At 52.2% G+C, this 23216-nt stretch overlaps 1 protein-coding gene across 4 annotated transcripts in view; it reads right to left on the bottom strand.

Moving 5' to 3' along the window:
* Arap1 (ArfGAP with RhoGAP domain, ankyrin repeat and PH domain 1) overlaps positions 1-23216 on the bottom strand; it is a 59714-nt gene that overhangs the window by 21108 nt on the left and 15390 nt on the right. For all 4 annotated transcript variants that reach the window (XM_013354362.2, XM_013354361.2, XM_026790108.1 and 1 more), the window contains exons 2-11: positions 20557-20620; positions 14530-15072; positions 5349-5500; positions 4789-4853; positions 4172-4296; positions 3907-4056; positions 3601-3670; positions 3264-3384; positions 2361-2563; positions 1612-1718 (exon numbers count right to left, since the gene is read on the bottom strand). In XM_013354362.2, the coding sequence (XP_013209816.1) occupies positions 1612-1718; positions 2361-2563; positions 3264-3384; positions 3601-3670; positions 3907-4056; positions 4172-4296; positions 4789-4853; positions 5349-5500; positions 14530-15035 (1499 nt within the window). In that variant the 5' untranslated portion in view covers positions 15036-15072; positions 20557-20620. The remainder of the gene's footprint in view (positions 1-1611; positions 1719-2360; positions 2564-3263; positions 3385-3600; positions 3671-3906; positions 4057-4171; positions 4297-4788; positions 4854-5348; positions 5501-14529; positions 15073-20556; positions 20621-23216) is intronic.

The following is a 23216-nucleotide window of genomic DNA, read 5'->3' as shown; positions in this document are numbered from 1 at the left end:
AGGAAGGAAGGAAGGAAGGAAGGAAGGAAGGAAGGAAGGAAGGAAGGAAGGAAGGAAAAGAAAAAGAAAACTCCATTGGTCTGACACATGGGTCCCTGCAGCTCTGTCTGCCAAAGCCTCCTGCTCTTCAAAGTAGAAAGCTCTATCTGGAGAGCAGATGCAAAACTGTCTTCCTTCCGGCAAAAGCTCCTTCTGGAGCTGGATGGTGGTGCTAGCACATGCTTTAATCCCAGCACTCAAGAGGCACAGACAGGCAGATCTCTGGGTTCGAGACCAGCCTGGTCTACAGAGCTAGTTTCAGGACAGCCAAGGGTACACAGAGAAACCCTGCCTTGAAAAACAAAAAACAAAACAAAACCAAACCTCCCTCTGGTATTTATCTGCTGCGGCTGTCACCACCAACTGCAAACCACAGTCCACACCTCTCACAGCCTGTCGGCACAGTCAAGGAAGGCACAGATGCTGGAGGGTAGTGGTCACGAGGTCTGGTGTGGGAGGTCCTTCTGTCTATGTGTTGCTTGTATTGCCTTGGCCTGATGGGGGCAGAACTTAGGTAGGCGGGGAAAACAGAACTGAATTCTGGAAGAAAGAAAGCAGAGTCAGAGAGAAGCCATGGATCCTCTGCCTGAGATGGACACTGGTTAGAATCTTTCCCGGTAAGCCACTGCCACATGGCGATATACAGATTAATAGAAATGGGTTAAATCAAGATGTGAGAGCCAATAAGAGGCTAGAGATAATGGGCCAAGCAGTAATTTAATTAATACAATTTCTGTGTGGTTATTTCTGGGCTAAGCTAGTCAGGCGGCCGGGGTGAACAAGTGGCCCTTCCCCTTACAAGAAAGCTCCTCTTTGGGAGAGAAGCCTCCACCATGACAGCCAGTAAAGAAACTCAAAGGCTGCCAGGGCCCAAGGGAAGCAACCAGCATTCTCATTCCATCATACCAAGTCCTGCAGGCCCAAGTGGTGGCCCTGATGAACACCTAGCAGCCTCATTGAGATGAGTGACGGTGACAGTAACCAGGGCAGCACAGTGGCCTCTGCATCTGACAGAAACCCCAAAGTGGCCGGCTGCAGCTGTTGTGGTCATAGGATAATGGCGAAGAATTACAGGCCGATGGCACAGGATAATGCAAATGTAAGAAACAGACAGACACCAACCTACCCCTTGAGGTCAAGGGTCACTACCTGCTGTCACTATGGACAGAGCAAAGCCACTAAGACCAACAATCAAAGAACAATGAAGACGAGACCAGAGGACCTGCCAGGCTTTGGCCAGGATGGTGACAGGCACAGAGAGGAGACAGCCAAAGTAGAGAGCAAAAGCGGTGACAGCGACAGACTACGAAAGGCAGAGAAGGGCCGTGAGGGAGGAGGTGTCCCAGCAGGCAACAGGCGCTCAAACTTTGAGCATAAGTAGGTTCTGTTGGAGAGCCCACAGGTTCAGGGTTGGGGACGTCCGGATGGCACCACAAAACAACACCCAGGGAGAGCTTAGCAGGGTGGGGGAACAGTGTGGCCAGACAAAGGTGAGTGAAGAAGTTGACAGACTAAGGCATGTGGGTGAGCAGAGCAGACCTGCCCCATGGGGCTGCAGGGGGGGGGAATCACCTGAAGATGCGGTAGGGGGTAGTGAGGTCAAAGCTGCGCCGGTCTACTTCCTTCACGTTGCCCACATTCATGTCGATGAAGGTGATGCCAATGCCCAGATGGAACTCCTGATGGACGGGTGCGAAGGGAGGAAGGCAAGGCTGAGCAGGGCTGAAGGTGCAGCACGGGAGTTGGGGAAGGTGGGTCCTAGGGACCAGACAGAGACTAGGAAGGAGTTGGGGAAGGTGGGTCCTAGGGACTAGAAAGAGACTAGGAAGGAGGAAGGAATCTGAGCAGGGATGGAAGCCTGGATTACAACAACTGGGGTGAGTGGTGGAGCTCAGGAGCTGAGTGGGGAGGGTGGGAGGGTAGGAGGGTGGAGCTCAGGAGCTGAGTGGGGAGGGTGGGAGGGTGGAGCTCAGGAGCTGAGTGGGGAGGGTGGGAGGGTGGGAGGGTGGAGCTCAGGAGCTGAGTGGGGAGGGTGGGAGGGTAGGAGGGTGGAGCTCAGGAGCTGAGTGGGGAGGGTGGGAGGGTGGAGCTCAGGAGCTGAGTGGGGAGGGTGAGAGGTTGATCTCAGGAGCTGGATGGAGATGAGGCACAGATAGACAGGAGGGAAGAAGGGCATGCAGGCCCAGTGCAGGAAAGGCTGGATGGGAAAGTACTGAACTTGGGCTCTAGCAAGACCAGGGAGGGACCAGGTAAACAGGAGAGGGGCAGGGAAGGGGACTGTGGTCAGGGGAGCCCAGTGGCCTGGTAAGAGTCCTTTGTACCTCCAGGTTCTTATAGAGTTGTACTTTGTCCCCAACCACAGCCACATAAAGCTTATTCTTAAAGCCTCGTAGCTCCAGGCTGCCAGTGCGGTCCGGCTGCTCAGAGCCTCGAACTCCCAACACAGAAGCACTGGAGAGCCGAACACAGGCTCGCTGCTCGGCCACTGCCTGCTGCAAGGCCTGCATCCACTCATTCCGCTCCACTGCAAAAGGGTGAAAGCGACATTTCAATTCAGTCGACAGGGACCCCTGGCTATAGGCTCCTCAAAGATCATCTCGCTAGGCAGCCCCCTGGTTTGGTCTGTCACTTTGTCTGGCTTCCACAACTGTGAGAGCCTGCATCTCTGCACATGCTCATGTGTACTCTGTGCTGCTGGGGCGTGTCAGGGGAGGAGCTCCTCCTTCCTTCTCCTCCCCCAAACCACACAGGGACAATGCCTCCCTGGGTCTGTGTGTTAGGGAGCAGACACACATTGTTCCCTTCCCACTCTGCACAACGTGACCAAATTTCCAGTCCTACACACAGACACACATACTTCTAAACTCCCACCACACACACAGACACACATGCACAGACACACACGCACATACAGACACACATGCATGCACATACAGACACTCACACACAGTCCTAAACTGCCCCCCCCCGACACAGACACACATGCATATCCAGACGCACACGCATGCACATACACTCACATATACTCCTAAACTCCACCCTACATGCGCACACACAAATACACTCCTAAACTCCCACCACACATACAGACACACATGCACATGCACACAGACACACACAAACACACACGGAGACACTCCTAAACTCCCACCACACATACAGACACACATGCACATGCACACAGACACACACAAACACACACAGAGACACTCCTAAACTCCCACCATCACTCTCTGCCCGGAAGGCAAAGGTTCGATTGTTGGTGATCACTTCAAACTTCTGGTCTCCAATAGCAGCTACTCGGCAGATGCGGGCTACAGGGACAAAGCGCTTAGAGTAGGCGTCCTGGAGGAGAGAAGAGCTGCATTCAGAGTGGGAACTCTATGGCCCCTGCTCAACTCCACTGAAATGACGGCTATAAGCCTATGTTCTGCAGCGATCCCTGCCTTCAGCCAGTCCACACACCAGGACCCCACTGAAGGACTAGGCCTGAAGAAATACCGGGGTTCAGCCTAGGCCTGGGCAGGAGCAAGGGTCAAGCGAGGCCAACGGTAGCCTCACCTTGTTACTGTCGAAGTATCGCAGGTAGTCAGCATCCAGTCTCACCCATCGCTTCTGGTAGATATAAGACCTGGACAGGCAGAGGCACCAGTCAGCAAAGACTGGAATGAGGAGGAAGTCCCACCATTATACCCAGGCCCCCTTTCCTAGCACCTAGATCATCCATTGGTCACCAATGGTTAATGTGCTGCGGAAGGAAAATTTCTCAATCTTGGACCCCTCTGACTTTGGACTCATGGTACCAATATCCTGGGGCATGCCTTGCCTCCACGCAGACACGAGAAGGTGCAGGCGGGCCTCACTCACCCCTGTGGTGGGTTCTTGTCCAGCCAGCCAGCCTTGATGACCGGTGTGATGGGGGTGGAGCCCCCAGGCAGCTCATCCATGAGGTGTGGTGGGAAGTCAGGGGTCAGGCTGAGTAAGGGGTGGTTCAGGCCACTGGTAGGCCACCCGCCACTAGGACAAGAGAAGGGAAGGGCAGCAAGGCTGGGGCTCCGTGGGGCTACAGCACGGCAGGTGGGCAGGCTAAGGGGTTCTGGGAAAGAGGGCAGCCGAATGGGAGGATACTCACTTGGGGATACCCTCATAGTGATGGTCATCCTCATCTTCGGCATCGTCCCCAGACAGCTCCTCTCCCTCGCTCAGCAGACTAGCCACCCTCACAGCCCGTGGGACTCGGCTAGGCAAGGGCTCCTCCTGGCCCCAGGATCAACCACTCAGTGTCACGTTTTCCCCTCGTCCCCAATCACACACCAGGCTACTCCGTCCTCAGCCCACAACTCAGCACTTTTACTTCTGTTTCCTTCTGCACCCTTCCCCCGCAGTGGCCAAGACCACACAGAGAACAGGGGACAGGGTCAGGACTGGCAGCAAACACTGACCTAGGGCACGGAGCTAGAGAGCCCAGAGTTAGAGAGAGGGGACATGCGAACACAAAAAAGGAACACAAACAGCAGCAGACCACACACACCCAGCCACAGCAACCCAAGCCTGGAACAGAAGCTGCAGACCCCAGGATGAGGTTCTGGGGTGGACTCCTATATGGTGAGACCGTAAATTTGGGGTGGGGGGAGTGGCCTCTCTGCTAGGGGAGGAGATCCTAGGGTCTCTAAGACCAATGAGCTGTCAGCCCTCCCTCCCTCCACAAGACCAGCCATCAGTGCAACCCCAACCACTTGCCCTGCCTACCTTGGTCATTACGCTGGCTGGGGCCCTGGGCCCCTCCTCTGGGACTTCATCATAGTCAGAGTCATCTGGTAAAAAGGGGTGGGGGGGGGCTCAGAAGCCAGGAACCTGACCTCCTCTAAGGGGCACTAGAGCTTGGTTTTACAAAGGCCACTCCTAGACTGGGAGACTCCCACCCCTACCCAGGCCTGACTTTCAAAAGACAGGCACAGGGGACAGGAAGTGCTATTTATACTGAAGGGAAGGAAGGGCCACCACAGGAGGCTGACCAGGCAGCAAACTCTGGAGTCAGGAGTGGGTACTGTCCAAACAAGGCCTACAAGGCAACAAGAATGAAGACAAGCCAGGGGTGGCAGCCTCACCTCCAGCAGCACTCGGACCGGGAACTTCACCACCCCAAGGGTCAGCCTTGCTCATACTTGGCAAGCAGAAGACAGGGTGGAGAGGGAGCATGCTATTTGGGCCTCCCTAGGGGACTGCTGGCCACCGGGCAGAGAGGGAGCATGCTCTCCAGGACTGAGCCCCGGAGGCCACCCAGAGCCCAGCTGTCCTGTGGCACTCACCAAACTCAGGGAGTAGGCGGGGAGGTTTGGGAGGAATCTCGGGAGGACAGGGAGGCCCCTGGGGAAAGGCAGGCAGGAGCGTGGGCAGGGTCTCCTCTGGCTGGGGATGGGGTGGCACTGGTGGCAGCAGTAACTCCTCCTTAGAGGGAAGGCTGAGAAGAGAACAATGATGGGTGTCAGTGTGCAGCAGCCAGGGCTCTGATCCACTGGCCCCTGTCCACCTGGATAGACACCTTCCCCACCCAGACTCCAACCAGCCTCACACAGCCCCGCACAGCCCCAATCACGCTCATCGAGAGGCAGCATCTCTTGGTCACCCAGCCCCAGTGCCCCAGCTGTTAGCCATGTTCCCATGGGACCTCCACGCCATGTAGCAAGGAGGTCCAGAGCATTTGCTGGCAAAGAAACAGGTGTCAAGCCCAGGACTGCAGACCCAGGCCAGTCTCAGAAGGCCTGAGGCCCCAGTTCTGGTCTCTGGGCCAAGTTTCGCCTTTTTATGTAGACACTCAGAAAAGCACTATTTCCCAGTGATCTCAGATCCCACAAGAGCTCTTCCCTGGCTGCTTCCTTCTCTGCTGCCCCTCTTCCAGGGCCTGCTCAGATACCCTGTGCTTTCCCGCCATGGCTGTCCTGTTCTCCTAGCCTGGAGAAGCATGTCTCCTGAAGGGCTCTGTTATCCGACACACGGGTTTGAACCCCATCTTGGTGTCTTCATTTTTGTTTTTTCCAGGTCTACGTGTCTAACCACTCGGAGTCTGGGTTTCCTTTTCTGTGAAGCAGGAGCCGTTTTCACAGATAGAAGGAGGACAGGCACTAAGAGCCGGCCACATCAACACACAGGATCCCCGGTGCCCAGCAGTCCAGGTGGCCCTGGCACCATCAGCTGTCTCTGTCCACATCTGCCAAGGGCTAAGGAGGGGCATCAGAGTGAGCAGCTTCCTCCCAAACCCGGATGACTTTCGGCCTGATCTGTTCTCCAGTGTTCCCAGCAGTGGGTAGCAGCATGTGTCCGTGTAAACGCAGAGGTCTGGGAGGATATGACCATTGTCCCCCACGCTGCTCCCTGACTCTGTGCCACTTCTCCCCGGTCACCTTTTTGTTTTCCCAACTCTGTTGTTCTCCCTTGTACATGAAATCATTCCAAATAATATTCTTCAAAGTCTATTCCTCCTGCCAATGATGTGTTAGCCTCCAAACTAACAGAATCCCAGCTCGACTGACTCTACATGCTTCTTAGAATGCAGTGTTTCCACACAACCATGCAGACAGCGGCGGGGGTGTGACTTCCCTGTGGAGTCATGACCTGCATGAGGTGGCCCAGCAGCCCAGTTACCCACATAGCATTGCCTTGGCAACAGTGGCCTGAACAGAAACTGCAGACATACCAGGAGAAATCGGCAGCAAACTCTACCTAAGTGTGGTGACCTGCAGCTAGGAACACCCGCACTTGTGGGGCCCCCAAAAGACACACGAGCCCCTTGGAAGAAGAGCTTTCTAAGCTATGCTGGCTCCCTGGGAGTCACCTGCCCACCCTGGTTCTCTTGGTCTCTCATCTCTGAGCTGTCAATTGCAAGGGTCACAAACAATGGCTGCCACACAGCTGTGTGGACTGTGGCGTGACCCTGTTAGCAAGCTGCTCTCTATACCTGTCCAGCTCTCTGGGACTGCTACTGAGGGAGCTGGTACTGGGAGTATGATGTCGCTTGTGGGCACTGCACCAGGTTGTCTCCCCAAGCTGACCCTGAGGCTCCTTACAGAAGGGAAACATCGGACTCACGATCCCCAGAGCTGAGTGAGGAGCTTGGCTGAGTGGGCGGTAAACAGCAGGACCGACCGCTCTGGAGGCAAGGGAAGCAAATGAACCCTTAAATAATGACTAAACATCCGAACGCAAACATGCCCGGCAGCTTGGCCTGGTGCCTGGCCCCGGGGATCAGTGCCATGGCCTTAGACTTCTGGATGGACAAATCGACCCAGCACACAGCTGCTGCCAGAGCAGGAAGAAGGGGCTGTGGAGGCCGCGCTCAGAGGCCAGCTGAGAGCAGAGTGTAAACTGTGGGGAAGTGGGAATTCCTGCTCTCCATGGCCCAACAAGCCACAGTGGGCCTGGCTCCTCCCTTGAGGAGTAGAGAATGGCAAAGGTCACCCACTTGCTCCTCCTCCTCACAAACCCTCCTGGCCTTGTCTTCCTCCATGATGTTCTAGAGCCTGTCCTGAGGCTCACCATCTGCAGGTGCCCTCTGTCTTTACCATCTGTCCCAGAAGGGGCGACAATGGGGCCTCTCCTAACACCTGCAGCAAGAAACCTCCACGAGAGCCAGTCTGCCTGGCACAGGGCATCCAGCACTGCTGAGTCAGGACCAGGAAAGGAGAAGTAAGGCCAGAAAGGCAGGGCTTATGGGAAATCCCCAGGGGAGGGGAGTACTATCCCCTACCGAGAACCGAGCCTGGGGGAGCACCCCTGGAGCAGCCCCTGGGTGTCTGCTCCTCCCAAACAGTCCCAGGCTGTTCTGCAGTCCAGTGTTGCTCTGGGCTGGGCTGAGGCCACAGCAGGCCTCTGCTCACCCTGTTCCTTTTCCTTTGACCTCTACCCCAACTCCCAACCCAGGGAACACCCTCTGTACCTCAAAATGCAGCCCACAGGCCCTACCGGGGCTGCACCTTGCTTTGCTGTCCCTCGGGCCTTTCTCTGGCCAAGGTGCAGTTCTAATGTTTATGCCATTCACAATGAGACTGGGTACCTGGGACGGGGGGACCTACCTCAGCCTGGCTCCTGAGCCCAAGAAGTCTGACCTTACAGATCACAGGAAATATCATGGGATGTTGTACCCAGAACTGGGGACATACGAGGGCCCTAAGTCTAAACGGGGAAGATCGAGTGACCCCGACATGGACGGTGTGGCTCACCAGAGGGCAGTAGGTGTGGACGGAGTCTGTCTGGGCACACTGAGAATTGTGCCCGCTCCAGTTTGGAGGCAGACAAATCTGGGTTTGAGTCCCAGAGCTCAGTCATGACCTCTGAGCCTCAGTTTCCCCAACTCTGGCTAGCCTGTAAGCTTACCCACGCTGTTCTCACATGTTACGGCACAGTCTCTTACTTGGGCTGTAGCCAAAGGAGTCTCAGCCCCACAAACTAGGCCACGAGCTGCATTACAGCCTTCTCCCCGAGCGCTCCGTGCTTCCCTCTCAATTCTTCCGTCTATATCCGCCTCCAGCCAGAGAAACCAAGGCTCACTCTGAGGGCAGGAGGACGGCCGAAAGGGGCAGCCTAAATGTCAACGGACTTCAGACTAAGTCACTCTCCAGCCCTCTATAAAAAGCTAATCTGAAGTCTATAAATATTTACTTATTTACCTTTAATTGTATGCATGTGCATGTTTGTGCGAGCGGATACTCCGGAGCTGGAGTCACAGGTGGTTGTGACCACCAATGTGGGAACTGTGAACGGGTCTTCACTCTTAACTTCTGGGCCATATCTACAATCCCGAGCTGCAATCTATAAACATACACTTCAAAGCCTTTACACAAGTGCTCCTTTCACCTCGAACATCTGTCCCTGTCTAGCTAAACTCCCACTTTCTTAAAAGGCTAACACCCACATCCTCCAATCCCTCATGCCTCAGGCATCTTAGGGGCTCCCTCGGGGCTCCCCACACACCATAGTATTTCTTTATTTTTAAGATTTACTTATTTAAATTTATGTTTAAGTGTGTATACAAGTGCACTGTCTGCATGCAGATGCCCACAGATATAAGAAAAGGCACCAGACCCTCTGGAACTGACATTTCAAATGGTTTGTGAGCTACCATGTAGGCCCTAGGAATTGAACCAAGTCCTCTGGATGGGCGCCAGTGCTTTTAGCCGCTGAGACACCTTTCCAGGCCACCTCATACTTCTGATCATCCTGCATGGCTATGTCCTTCAGTGTTTGGTTCACTGAGAGACCTCAGAGGACAAAGACCCAGGTTGCATTCCATCCCAAAGTCAGAACCATCCCCCTAAAATGTTACACGGGCCTTAAAGGGACCCACGCCACTTCTAGGACTCTCACCAGCACAGCTGCAAAAGGAGGCCAGGTCCAGTGTGTCCCCTTCCAGTGGCAGACTTTCCCCGTGCACTTCCTCCTCAGCAGCTGGGCCCTGGTCCTGCTCCTTGCTTCTTTCATCTTAGCGCTGCTGCTGCACAGCCCTGCTCTGTTCTCCTCACTTCTGCCCAGGCCACCACAGCTCCCTTTGCCAGGACAGAGGCCTGCAGCCTACGTGTCATTGAGCACAAAGGGGCCGAACTGAGCAACCCCCCTGCCCGCATGCTGCTCTGGAAAGGCTGCAGCCCCCATGCAGCCTTCAATAGCACCCAATTAGAAGTCAGCACACGACCAAGGCCCCACAGCCCAGGGCACTTCTTCCTGGGCTGGGGAGGGTGCTCCCCTTGCTAAGTACCACTATGGGCTAGGCTTCTGCTGGGGCTTTCTACATGGAATGACCACAAACCATCAACTCTCTTGTGCTTAAAACACACTGCTCCCTCCAGGAGCACCCCCCAAACATTCCTCCTCCACACCACTCCACTGCCTGACCCTGCTGAGCTGCCCCAGAGACTAGTCCTGCTGTGGCAGACAGGAGGCGGGTAGCATCTATCTGTCTGTGAGCCTCCTGGATCTGGACCTACTTTCTCCCTGGGGACAAGAACAGTTCAGCTCTTGGTGAGCTTTCAGACAGAACCCTCCCCACCACTTCTGGTACCCAGTCCAAAGTAGAGGCCATTCTGTGCCCATAGTGACCCGAGGGGTGCTGGGTTCATTAGGGATTCCATAACAGCCCTGGCAAGCAGGGGGGTGGACTACACAACGGAAGAGCCAGCCCACTGCAGGTAGGTCCCTGTCACCTTGGGCTGGGGGCAAGGGGTTTAGACACACAGCAACAAGCTAACCTAAATCTCCACATGCAAATTTCTTGATGGTGCAGGGAACTGGAAATTAATGACAGAATAGAATGGGTGGGTACCAAAGGCTCAAAGACTCCCCTTACACACACACACACACACACACACACACACACACACACACACACACACACACACACCAGTTGGTGTGGCAGTCTGACAAAGGACCAGAAAACAGGTACTGGGGTCCCCAGTAGATCTAGGAGAGGCTGATGGGCAGACAACAACCTGGAAAACCCAGAAACAAGAAGGAGGGAAAGTTAGAAAAGGGCAGTAAAACAACTGGAGCGGTGGAGAAGGTAGAAGAAAATCCTGAGTCAAGGGGAAACAGAGAACCCTGGAAAAGCAGCTCAAAAAGTGACAGGCAGACAAAGAGGGGCTCTTGTCCTCCCAGGCCTCCCACCTGCCCACCGTCCTAGCCAGGGCTGCCCCTCACTTACCTCAGAGGCCTGCTGAATCCTGGGCCTAAGAATTCCTGGGACTCCAGCCAGGTGGGCCAGAACCTGCCAAGGTGGCCTGTGTCTGCCCTGGAAGCCTACGTGGGCTTGGGCTGGTCTTGCGGCTGGAGTCCCTATCGCCAACTGTGTCTGTGCCCTGCTCCCTTGGAGGAGATGAGCCCAGGTGTGTTCTCGCACACCTATAAGTGGTGTCTCTGAATTGTGTAAATCACTTTTCTAAGTGTATGTGTGTTTCTGAATATAATCATAAAACTGTTGAGAGACTGTATGTGTGCGTGCGTGTGCGTGCGTGAGTGCGTGCGTGCGTGCGTGTGTGTGTGTGTGTGTGTGTGTGTGTGTGTCTCCAGTCTTTGCTTCCTGCTCTCCGTCTCTCCTATCCCCAGCCCCTTCAGCCTGGGCCAACACACTTCCTGAAAACACTAAAGAGAAAGCCACCCATAATCCCCTGGGGCAGAGACTTCCTCCCCGCCCCTCAAGCCACGCCAGTTACCACCCAAACTAAAACAGGACAAGTATCCCCGTGTCTGTTGGTCCCCTGAGACCTCACAGGGTGGACATCCAGGAAGCCCTGATTCTGGTTAGCCCTTACAATCCCCACCCGCTGAAGGACTCCCAAAGAGACTGCAAAATAGGCTCTCGGAAGGGAACAGTTTCTGCCCCAGCAACAGGTGATCAGCCTCCACGAAAGCCAAGGATTGGCTGGGCTGCAAGGCAGTCAAAGTACAGAAAGGAAACGTTTCAGAGTATGACTCCAGCAGGTAGCTGTTGACTCTGAGCAAACACTTCCTTTCCCACAAATATCTCAAGGCTTCCAAGTGCCAGAGGAGGAAGCCGACAGCCACAGAGCTGGAAGGGGCTGTGTGGAGTGAGGGACTCTGGGACCCTCGACCAGAAATGATTCCTCTGGGATCCAGAGAAGTAAGTTTGAGTGGACAGGGTCAGAGCCAGGAGGCAGGGTCTGAATGCTGGTGCCTCTCCAGGGCTGGGTGTCTTTGGGCCCAGACCCCATAACCATATGCAGAGGTGAAGTGGGGGCTTCACCGGCCAGGCAGAAAGGAGGGAGTCCCACCCTTGCTTGTTTTCTGGTTTGCTCTCACACCCTCTCTGTGGCCTTGGGAAGCTTCTCACTTCCCACCAGCCCCACTAAAGGCTGGCGCCTTCCCACAAAGGGTGTGATAACAGGGGTTGGGGAGAAGGATCCCAGTGGCCAGTCTGGGCTGAGCCCTGCTCACTTCACCTCCAGGCATCCCAGCTCAGCGCCTGCAGTGTACATGAAAGCTCCTGGCAGCACTGACCTTTCACCTCCAAAGGGCCCTGCCAGAGGCTGAGAATTCAACAGTGAAGGAAACGGACAAAGATCCCAGGGTTCTGGAGGCTGACATTCTAACAGGCCCAGGCTTGGCAGCATATGCACACACATATGTGCACAGTGACTCACACTCGACAGTACACAAACAACAAATGTGCCAATTCACTCACCCAAACAGCGTCTGCACCCTATTAACAACACACCCCAGCACTGCAGCACCATAGCAGCAGTGTCCATGGGTACATGTATGACATTATGTGTATCCTCAGACCTGAGGAGCTCACACACCAGATTCCTGCACCCCTGCACCTGTTCGAATCAAACATGGCTACCTACAGGTCCAACACAAATCTGTAAGTACACAGACAGGCCAGATGTGCATACCTATACATGCGGGGTACCAACAGGAGGACAGGCAAAACACCCACACACATAAAATAACGTTCTTTAAAAACCTAAAGACTTTGTACACCCATGAGCTGAGGGCTGCCGATGCCCATGACTCCTAAGGTTATATCCCCAGAGCACAGGGCACCTGGGGCACCACTCTGCTGTAAGGAATGGCCCCCACTGTGGGGATCAACCTATGGTTCCTCAGCCATGGATTCAATAAACTGCAGAAGAAATCATGTGAAGCAAACCCATCTGAATACATGTAGATTTTTCCCTGTCCCTATTCTTTACCCAATCCAGTCTGATAGTCATCTGCACAGCATTCATGGTGTGTTTGGCACTGTGAGTAACGTCTGGATGATTCACAGTACAAGAAATGGGGCTGGAGATGATATGGGTCAGTATGGGGCACTTGCCTAGCGTGTGTGTGGCCCCCAGTTCCATCTCTAAAATATAGAAAAACAAAAACCAAAACAAAGCAAAAAACCATGGAGGATGCACACGGGTTCCTTGCCAGTACTACACCATTCTATGATCCCTGATCCCGTGCCTGCTGAGGGCCCAGATGTTTTACACAGGGGCCCTCACTTCCCCATATGTTGTATCTTGGAGCCCTGGGCTGTGGATATGATTTTTATTCTACCCTGCAGGTTCTCTGAACAGATATAAATTTCAGGAGAACTGGGGGCTGGAGAGATGGCTCAGTGGTTAAGAGCATTGCCTGAGTTCAATTCCCAGCAACCACATGGTAGTTCACAACCATCTGTAATGGGGTCTGGTGCCTTCTTCCGGCCTGCAGGCATACACGCAGACAGAATATTGTATACATAATAAATACATATTAAAAAAGTTTCAGGATAACCACATAAGGCCAGTTCAGATAGGTCATCAGGCCCCAAGGACAGAGGGCAAGAACCCGATTTGCTTGCACCATGGTCTATAAAGTTAAAATCCTCTTCCAGCTGAATTCTTCCTATCAGCCTCTTATGAGGCCTCTCCATTCCTAAAACATCTCCAGAGGGTGGCCCTGCGTGGGGAGAAGGAAGGAGAGAAGGGGTGTGGAGTGGTGAGTTTAGGGTACTCTGAATTCCAACTCTCTCTATGGTGCTCTCTCAAATAAATGGTTCGCCTGCATGCAGAAGGATGGCCACTAGAGGGTACAATAGCACCAAGAACCATGAATTTCTAGCCCATGAAATCTCCAGTTTCCATCAAATTAAACCTGATCATAACCTTAAACCTGGCTTGGCCCAGAAGGTCCCTTGACTCAATGCTCCTCTCTAGATGGAGGATACCTCACAGACATTCAACACAGTGTGTTTCTTCACGGACCCAGCCAGCCCTTCCCTCCAGGCCCTAAGCCTCAGTCACCCTGCTCAGTCAGAACACAATGCCCACCTTCCATAGAAGGCTTGCTGAAGGGATCAACAGAATCCCCCAACACTGTCCAGCAGTGATAAGGGCAAGAGACCTCTCTCAGAACATCCTTCCAAAAAATCCAACAGAATTTAAAATGTCGGAATGTCATTAGCCTGAAACATACAGTAGCAACCCCGTCTTTAGAGACTTCTCCACTGGCACCAAGCAAACAGCTAAAGGAAGAATAAGCTGAATGTCCATGGAAAGAGAAAAAAGCTCAGGAAAACAGGGAGTAGAGGAGCCAGGGAGAGGAGAAGGAATTCTGAAGAAGAGGAGAGGGAGAGCAAGCTGGCTGAGGCTCAGAGAGGTCCTGGGATTGGGCGGGAAGAGGAATATGATGGACAGAAGCACGACCCACCCCCACACCTGAGCATCACCCCAGGCTTCAGGGTTCTCCACACATCACCTCCTAGTGCCAGGGTACACACAGATCCCAAGCCAGGTGACCCAATGAACTCAGACGGTGTGGTGGAATAGATACCCGGGGGCCACTGAGGCTCCCCGACCCGCTCGGCACATATCCAGGTATCCTTGAGTCCTGGCCATCCTCGGGCCCACACCTCGGCCCTCTCTGCCCTGCTCCCTACTCCCTAAGCTGTCTCCCCACTAGCAGTCAGTCATTCCTCCAGCCCTGGTTCCTTCTACACTCCATGACACTTACCTGGCCTGTGGGTAGGGGGGTCCGGTACGAGGAGGTACGGGAGGAACACTCAGTTCTGCCGAGTGCCGCTTGGCAGGCAGTGGAGGCAGCGCAGGGTCCGGGGGAGCTGTGGATGGAGGAGTGAAGCAGGCAGGTGGGAGGCAGCTCCTTCGGGGCGGAATCGGTGGAGCAGCAGGAAGCCCCTCATCTCCAGCTGTGGGCGGCGGTTCAGGTGGAGTGATGGGCACAGGTGGTGAACGAAAGATGTGTCGCTTCATGGGCACAGGCCGCGGGGCAGGGCGAGGCACAGGCGCGGGTGGTGCACGGGCACGGAGCAGACCAGCCAGGATACGGCGGCGGTGGCCAGGGAGATGCATGCCCATGTCCAACAGGCTGGTATCACTGAGGCCTTGGCATTCGGCGGCCCACATCAGTCCATGCTTCTCAAAGAGTGCCGTGTACTGCTCCAGGTGCAGTGCCCGAAGCCACTCGGCAACCGACAGAGAGGCGTCGCTGCTCTCTGCCATGGCTTCCGCCAGCAAAGGCCCAGGGCCAGGCTCAGACCTGAAACAGAGGTCACAGGTGAGGAGCCACCCAGGAGCCATGACCAGCAGTGCTCCTCTGTGAGCCTCCATGCTGTGCCAGTCATGATTCTGAATGTCATAATCTCAAATACGGAATTCCAAAAGATCCAAATCTAAAGCCCTAAATCCCAGAAACTGCAATCCGCCCGGAATGCTGAAATCTGAAATCCCCAGACCCCACCATGTCATGAACTCAAATTCTGTTCTTATGTTGTTGGTGGCTTTGGTGTTTGGGGACAGGGTTTTGCTATGTGTCTCTACGGCACTGTCCTTGAATGAGCCTAAACTCACTATGTAGCCCAGGTTAGCCTGAAACTTAACTCAATCCTCCTGTCTCAGCTTTCGGAGCACTGGGATTATTGGTAAGCACCACCATACCCAAGCTGAGTTCTATTCTAGCCCATCCACCCTGTGCCCATAAGCCACACAAAGCCAAGCACTGCCAGGCCTGACTGGATAGCCCGGTTCTCCACCTCTGAGGGTCCCCGTGCCCCTGGCTTCTAGCTCAAGGTTCCTTAGCATATCATGTCCTCTACAGCCACCACAGCCCCAATCTACAGGTTCAGCTACTGCTGAAGATGACACGTTGGGACTGGGCAAACCACTCCAACCCACTCATCTCTGCAAGACTACAGGGTCCAATCCCTCTGAGACACCTGTCCCCAGGGGAGGGCCAGGTCTGGAGGCTCAGTGAGCATGTAGGGGGAGATGGCCCCACTGTGGGCCTCTCCGCATACTCCATGTCCTGTCCATGTCTCTCAAGAAAAGTTCCTGAGGGGAAAAAGCCTCTGCATCCTGGCCTTCTGTGCAATATTCTCCCCTGCCACCGAGGCAGAGAGAGGGAGAGGGAGGAGGGAAGGAGAAACAGTCATTTGTGTACAACTCGGTCATCAACAGCCTAACACCGGACAATGGGAACCCACATACACACCAAGAACTCAAGAGTCCAAGAAAGAGAGACAGAGAGACTAAGATGCAAGGGACGCAGCCACCTGGTCACCTCACAGCATGGACGAGTGTCCAGCACTGAGCCCACTCAACAGACAGATATTCCTTAAACAAACCTCATATAATCACAAAATAATAGAAAGTTCCAATTACAGGGGCCGGAGACATGGTTCAGAGGTTACCAGCAGCCTGCTGGAGGGCGTACAACTACCTGTAACTCTAGCTCCGGGGAATCTCATGTCCTTGTGTGCCTTCTGAAGGCATTTGCATACATGGGGAAGGGGCACATAGTAGCAAGCAGGAATGCACACACATAGACACAAATCAAAATAAAGCCTTGAAAACAATTCCTATTACAGTCAGGGACAAGACAGAGATGTCCACTTAATTCCTGTGTTTATTATCACGTTGCTCCGAGAGTTCTAGGCATCACAGACAAGCAAGAGGTTAAAAATATAGATCAGGCCAGGTGGTGGCGCACACCTTTGACCCCAGCACTTGGAAGGCAGAGGCAGGTGAATCTCCAAGTTCGAGGCCAGCTGGATCTACAGAGTTCCAGGTCAGCCAGGGCTACAAAGAGAAACCCTGTCTTGAAAGAGAGAGAGAGAGAGAGAGAGAGAGAAATAAATAAATTTTAAAAAATCAAGACAGAAGGCTGGAGAGATGGCTCAGAGGTTAAGAGTACTGCCTGCTCTTCCAAAGGTCCTGAGTTCAATTCCCGGCAACCACATGGTGGCTCACAACCATCTGTAATGGGGTTTGGTGCCCTCTTCTGGCCTACAGCATACACACAGACAGAATATTGTATACATAATAAATAAATATTTTAAAAAAACCAAGACAGATAAACTATCCATAGTTACCAATATGAATTTTGAGATGGGAGCCCAAGCAGTTTAACTGAGTCACTGTTACTAACACTAATAGAAGAATCCAGTATAATCACTGGGCTCAAAGTTAATACAACAAAAACCAATAGTTCTGTGTAGTAATCAGGTGGGAAACAGGATGAAAGTACTCACAACAGTCTCACAGAACAGAAAAAACAAGAATGAACATGAGAAACATGCACACCTCGGGGTGTGATGAAGCCTGGGGCCGGCTGATCCCCAGCCAGAGGAAGACGACAGCCAGGGACAGAAGGACATGGTAAAGGTTAAAAATTTTCTCACACAAGAGAAGAAGGTAGGGGGGCTGGAGAGATGGCTCAGGGATTAAGAGCATTGTCTGCTATGCCAAAGGTCCTGAGTTCAATTCCCAGCAACCACATGGTGGCTCACAACCATCTGTAATGAGGTCAGGTGCCCTCTTCTGGCCTGAAGGGATATATTGTATACTAAATAAATAAATATTAAAAAAAAAAAGAGAGAGAAGAAGGTAGGCAGGGAGGTAGAAAACCTCCATGAATAAAAAGTTTGAGGTGTTACTGAAGGATTTTTAAAAGGCCTAGATGTGGGGCTGGAAAAGTTGTTTGGTGGTTAAGAGTATTGGCTGCTATCCCAAAGGACCCAGGTTTGATTCCCAGCACCCACATGGTGGCTCACAGTGGTCTGTAACTCCAGTCCCTGGAGATCCAATGTCTTTATCTGGCCTCTTCAAATACACATAGGCACACACAGTGCACAGACAAAAGTGCAAACAAAACATCCACACACGAATAAAATGACCTGTACTAATAGGAAGACATAAGTTCTGAACAGGCGGTATCACAAAAGGATTAATTAATCACAAAAGGATTAATTCTCAAACGCATATGACCTTGAACTTCAGATGTCTTCCTCCAGCTCCCATTTACAGGCCTGCACCATCGCACCGCACTACGCAGCACTGAGAATTGAACCTAGTGTTTTACGCATGAATTGAACACTCTTATGCACTCAGCCATGTCCCCAGTCACTCCCTACAGCTCTTCCAGTCTGTCTTTGTGGTTAAATGTCATAGAAACTAAGGAACTCTGCATGGCAGAGCCCATTACGAACAAAATGGGAGATGTGACCCCCCCAGGAGGTGTGTCCTACCCCATACTTCTAAAAGCTGAGACACTGAACATAGTGCTGTCGCCCCACACTCAGGAGTCCCTTCATTGGAAGTCAACCTGAGCTACTTGAAATTAGCTGTATTAGAGAGAGAGAGAGAGAGAGAGAGAGAGAGAGAGAGAGAGAGAGAGAGAACACAAGTGGGCAACTGAACACACAAATGTGAGCACATCTTTTAGTTTTTTTTGTCAACCTGACACAAGCTAGAGCCACTAGGAAAAGGGATGTCAGTTGAGGAACTGCCTCCATCAGATTGGTGTGAGCTGGCCCAGGCCACCGTGAGCCATGCCACTCCAAAGCAGGCGGTGCTGGGTTCTACTAGAAAGCAGGATGAGCAAGCCATGAGAAGCCAGCCAGTAATCGGCTCTCCTCCAAGGCCTCTGCATCAGTTCCTGCCTCCAGTTGCTGCCTTGAGTTCCTGCCCTGACTTCCTGTTGTGATGTAAGCTGTGAGATAAAACAGACCCTTGCTTCCCCAAGTTGTTCTTGGTCATGGTGGTTATTACAGCAACAGACTAAGACTAACAGAGAGAATTATGGGGGTGATGGGGAATAATCTGAACAGAGAAGTCCAGAGGAAGAAACACACACACACACACACACAGCCTTTAAACACAGGACAAGGAACTCAACAGAATACAAAAGTCAAACCGTGCCTTCCATCCATCACACTGCCAATACGAACAACCTGAAAGTCACACCGCGGTCATGGGTAGGGGACAATGTCACAGTCACTAGGAGAGTCCCTCTGCTGCTACCCTTTGACCTAGCCACATTGGGTCAAACACAAATACAGGTATTTACCCTGCAGTGTGACTGGCACCCATCCAAAGCAACATCTATAAATGGTTATCAGCTACCAAACTGTGTGAATTACAGAAAATGGAAAGAACCAAAATGTCCGTCAGCTGGGAATGACTAAATTATGGGGTAGTCACGCAATAGAATACATAGTAGTTACGAAAGGAGGAAGATCCTTCTACACCGGCTCGAATGACCTTGTTACATGAGCAGGAAAATGTTCAGAACAGGATTATAACATCCTGCCTTCTACAAACAAGAAAAACCAACAACAGTAACGGCAAGTTAAATGCCGGGATGAGTGTGTTCACTTGGCTAAATGCTTAGATGCACCTCCACAGAGACAGGAGACAAGGCCACACCAGAGAACGCCTCAAATGAAGGAAGTTAAGGGCTGAGGAGGCATGAGGAAACAGGGCCAGCTCATAGGGCTTGTGTCATTTGGATGATCTTTTGGGGAATAAGAAAACAAGAATGTCTCCGGGCGGTGGTGGTGCACGCCTTTAATGTCAGCACTTGGGAAGCAGAGGCAGGCGGATCTTTGAGAGTTCGAGGCCAGTATGGTTTACAAGAGCTAGTACAAAGCTACAGAGGAACCCTGTCTTGAAAACCCTAAAAAAAAAAAAAAAAAGAAAGAAAGAAAGAAAGAAAGAAAGAAAGAAAGAAAGAAAACAGGAATGTCTTATTTTTAAAAAATTCACAGAACATATAACCTTGCACATACATTGCTCAGGCCCCTCTCTGAATCCTAGAATGGCTTAGCTTCCCTGGAAAACTACCTTGGTGAGGAGGAAGAAGATTCACCTTATGTATTCCATCACCTAATGTTTTATGTGAGTTTTAGAAGACTAGTCATTCAACAGAGAGACATTTGGAGTTCTTGGGTACAGTGGCCCTCAATCATATAACAGTACAAAGAAGGAAAGTCTTCCAGGGTTGAACTGAAAGCAATTTCCAAACTGAAAATAGACTAGCTCTAAAGTTTATCTAAGCCGGGCAGTGGTGGCACACGCCTTTAATCCCATCACTCGGGAGGCAGAGGCAGGGGGATCTCTGAGTTTGAGTCCAGCCTGGTCTACAGAGCAGTTCCAGGACAGCCAGGACTATACAGAGAAACCCTGTCTTGGAAAACAAACAAGCAAAATATGTTTAATCATAAAGGCAAGGTGCAGAGCAATATTATATAAACATCTTGGCTAAGAAATATGAACACACATGTGAATAGATAAACAAAAAGCTACATTAGGGGATAAATGGCATCTGGGGAGACAGAATCCTTCTAGATCCTTCTTTTTATGTCACAAACCCCACAAAACGAATTCTATTTCAAGAGAATGTGGGGCACAGAGTATAAAGGTACTGAGTTCAATCACTAGGGTGGAAGGCAAGACAGACTCTTGCAAGGTGTCCTCTGACCTCCATACACAAGCCGGGGCACCAGATGTGTAGGAATGGGAAAGAGAACAAAACTCAACAAGCAAGGAGGAAACACCCATCACTTGGCACCCAGCAAACCAGCCTGGGGCCCAGGCCTCTCCTCTCAGAGCCCCTCGTGGAGGCTTTTCCAAGTTCTCAGGCTTCATCTTCTGCCCACAATCCCAGCTCCCCAAAACAGAATATAAAACCCCAGGTCTCAGGCTCCGTGAAACTCCCACCTCAGGATCCCAGCTCCCCACTTACCTGCCACCGAGTACACTGGGGCCTCCAGAGAGGTTGTTCCTATTCCCAGGAGCTCCTCATGGTTCTGCAGGGAGACAGGTGTGGAGAGAATCCGTGAGGCAAGTGATGGCAGGGGGAGGACCACAGGGAACGGCAGAGGAGCAAACAAAGATGGCACAAGAAAGCAGAGACAGGAGGGGTGAAGAGAGATGGAGCAGGCAGAGGGGAGGCTCCACGGCACCAGGACACTTCCCAGAAAGGCCTTCCAGGAGAAGGTGAGGGAGGTTCACGAGGTAGGACTCCTGTGGGGAATCTTGCTAAGAGGCTGCACCAGGGAGGGAGACAAGCAGGTAGGATGTGCTCCTTGAACCAGGTGCTTTCCTGACAGGAGAGCTAGGGACACAGGAACACAAGGCTCTCTCCACCAATCTGAGGACCACGGAACAGGCTGAGACGGAGGGGCACGGACACGGGACTAGAAAGACGAGGACAATGAGCCAATAGGGGATTCCCAAGGGAAGAGAGACCAGGCTAGCCTCCGAAGGCCCAGGCTCTATGAGGGTGGGGTTGTGAACACAATGGAATGTGCAGACCCCTCCCTTGGAGCCCAGAGCCAAGTTAGGGCAGGGCCTTAGTAACAATGGCTGGGGTCCACACTCAGGACCATTCATGTATGGCCACTCCTTAGAACACAGTTAAAGCAGGGACACTGAGCCAGGGGTGCCCATCTGAATTTCAGTACTTGGTAGGCTTAGGCGGGAGAACTGCCACCTTAGACAACAAAGCAAGTACCAGGCTAGCCTCGGCTATGAAGCTGACCCTATCTCAAAAACCAAACAAAGTAACACCTTCCACCAAAACCAAACAAGCAAAAAATAGGGCACTCTATGGGAATGTGGGTTCTGTGGGTATTTCTGCAAGTACACGGTCTGTGAGGGTGCTGGTGCCACAGCATGCAGTGTGCTGAGGTCAGGGGTCACCCTCCTGCACTGTGCCCCGCCCCCAAGCGTACAGCACCACATCCAGCTTGCTAGGTGAGCAGGAATGGAACCCAGGTCCTCAGGCTTACGTGGCGCTTTACAGAGCTGTCTCCTGGGGATGGGGTTTTAAAGTGAGCATTTTTGAGACAAAATTTTAAAGATGTTATTGATTTTATGTGCATAGGTATTTTGCATGCATGTATGCAGTGCTAAAGGAGGGAAGAGGAGGGTGTCAGATCTCCTGAGGCTGGAGTCATGGACAGTTGTGAGTCTTTATGTGGGTGCCTGGACTCAGGTCCTCTGAAAGAGTAGCCGGTGCTCTTAACTGCGAGCCACCCCTCCAGCCTCTAAACAAATGTTCATTAACTGGAACTCTGAGGGAAGTGTTGGCCTGAATGGCAGTGCAGGGTAGGTGGCGCACATCTTTAACCCCAGCACTCAGGAGGCAGAGTGAGCTCCAGGACAGCCAGGACTGCACACGCCTGGTGTCTCTGCACTTGAATTCATTTGTTCTTTCCATGACCTGCAAAGCACAAATCACCCCCTAATAACTCCAGAGACTTTTAAGGAAAAAAGAATACAAAGGAGCAGTCTCAGCAATCACAAATCTAGGCCCACCCTGTTTGCTACAGTAGCTGGCACAGCCATCCATGGCTTTGAACATGGCCCCAAAATGAGGAGCACTGAATTCTGAACATATGGTATTCTGAAGAGAGTGAAAAAAAGAATGTATAAAATACCTCAACGTCTTTTTACTGATTGCATGATGAATATTGGGGATATTTAGGTTTAAAATACCACTAAAGCAACGTGAAGCCAGGAATGGTAGCACACACCTAGAATCCTAGCACATGGGATGTAGAGGCAGGAGGATTAAGAATTCACTGACTGACTTTGGGTCCACAGTAAGTTTGAAGTCAGCCTGGGCTACAGAACAACATTGTGGTGATGACAATGATAATGATGATATTTAAAACTTTAAAAACGGGCAAGACAGATGACTCAGCTGTTATGGCACCTGCTGCCCTTACAGAAGACCTGGGTGCAGTTTCCAGCACCCAAACGGCGGTTCACAATACCTGCCAGCTCCGGTTCCAGGGAACGCAGTGCCCTCTTCTGGTCTCCTCAGGTACCAGGCACACAGTAATACATGCACATACATGTCGGCAAATGTTAAAATCCACTGCTCATAAATCATTGCTTTGTTTTGCCCGGGATCAAACCCAGGGCCTTGCACATGCCACTGAGGCTCCTGAATGCTGGGATGACGGAAGTGTGCCAATACGTCTACTCTTGCACTCACGCATGTGCGTGACGTGTGAGCATGTGCACATGCATGCCATGATGCATGTGCTGAGCTCAGAGATCAGCCCTGGGCATGTGTCTCCTGTCTCTCCTTCCCACCTCTGGTGGAGCAGGGCAGCACACACATGCACTACTCTATCCAGGTTTGTTTGCTGTATTTGTGCACACACGCACACCTGCATACATACTCAGAGAACAACTTGCAAGAGTCTGTTCTCTCCTTCCACCGCGTGCAACCTGAATTCAGGCTGTCAGATGGGGGCAGAGCAGGAACCTTGACTCACTGAGCTATGTAACCAACCCACGTGGCCGGCTTTTTACCTGGGTTCTGCAGATCTCGATTCAGATTATTAGCCTTGTACGGCAAGCATTTTATTTATTTTTATTTTTATTATT

The sequence above is a fragment of the Microtus ochrogaster genome, unplaced genomic scaffold (assembly GCF_000317375.1).
Source record: "Microtus ochrogaster isolate Prairie Vole_2 unplaced genomic scaffold, MicOch1.0 UNK41, whole genome shotgun sequence".
Lineage (NCBI taxonomy): Eukaryota > Metazoa > Chordata > Mammalia > Rodentia > Cricetidae > Microtus > Microtus ochrogaster.
This window is presented reverse-complemented; position numbering and strand designations above follow the sequence as displayed.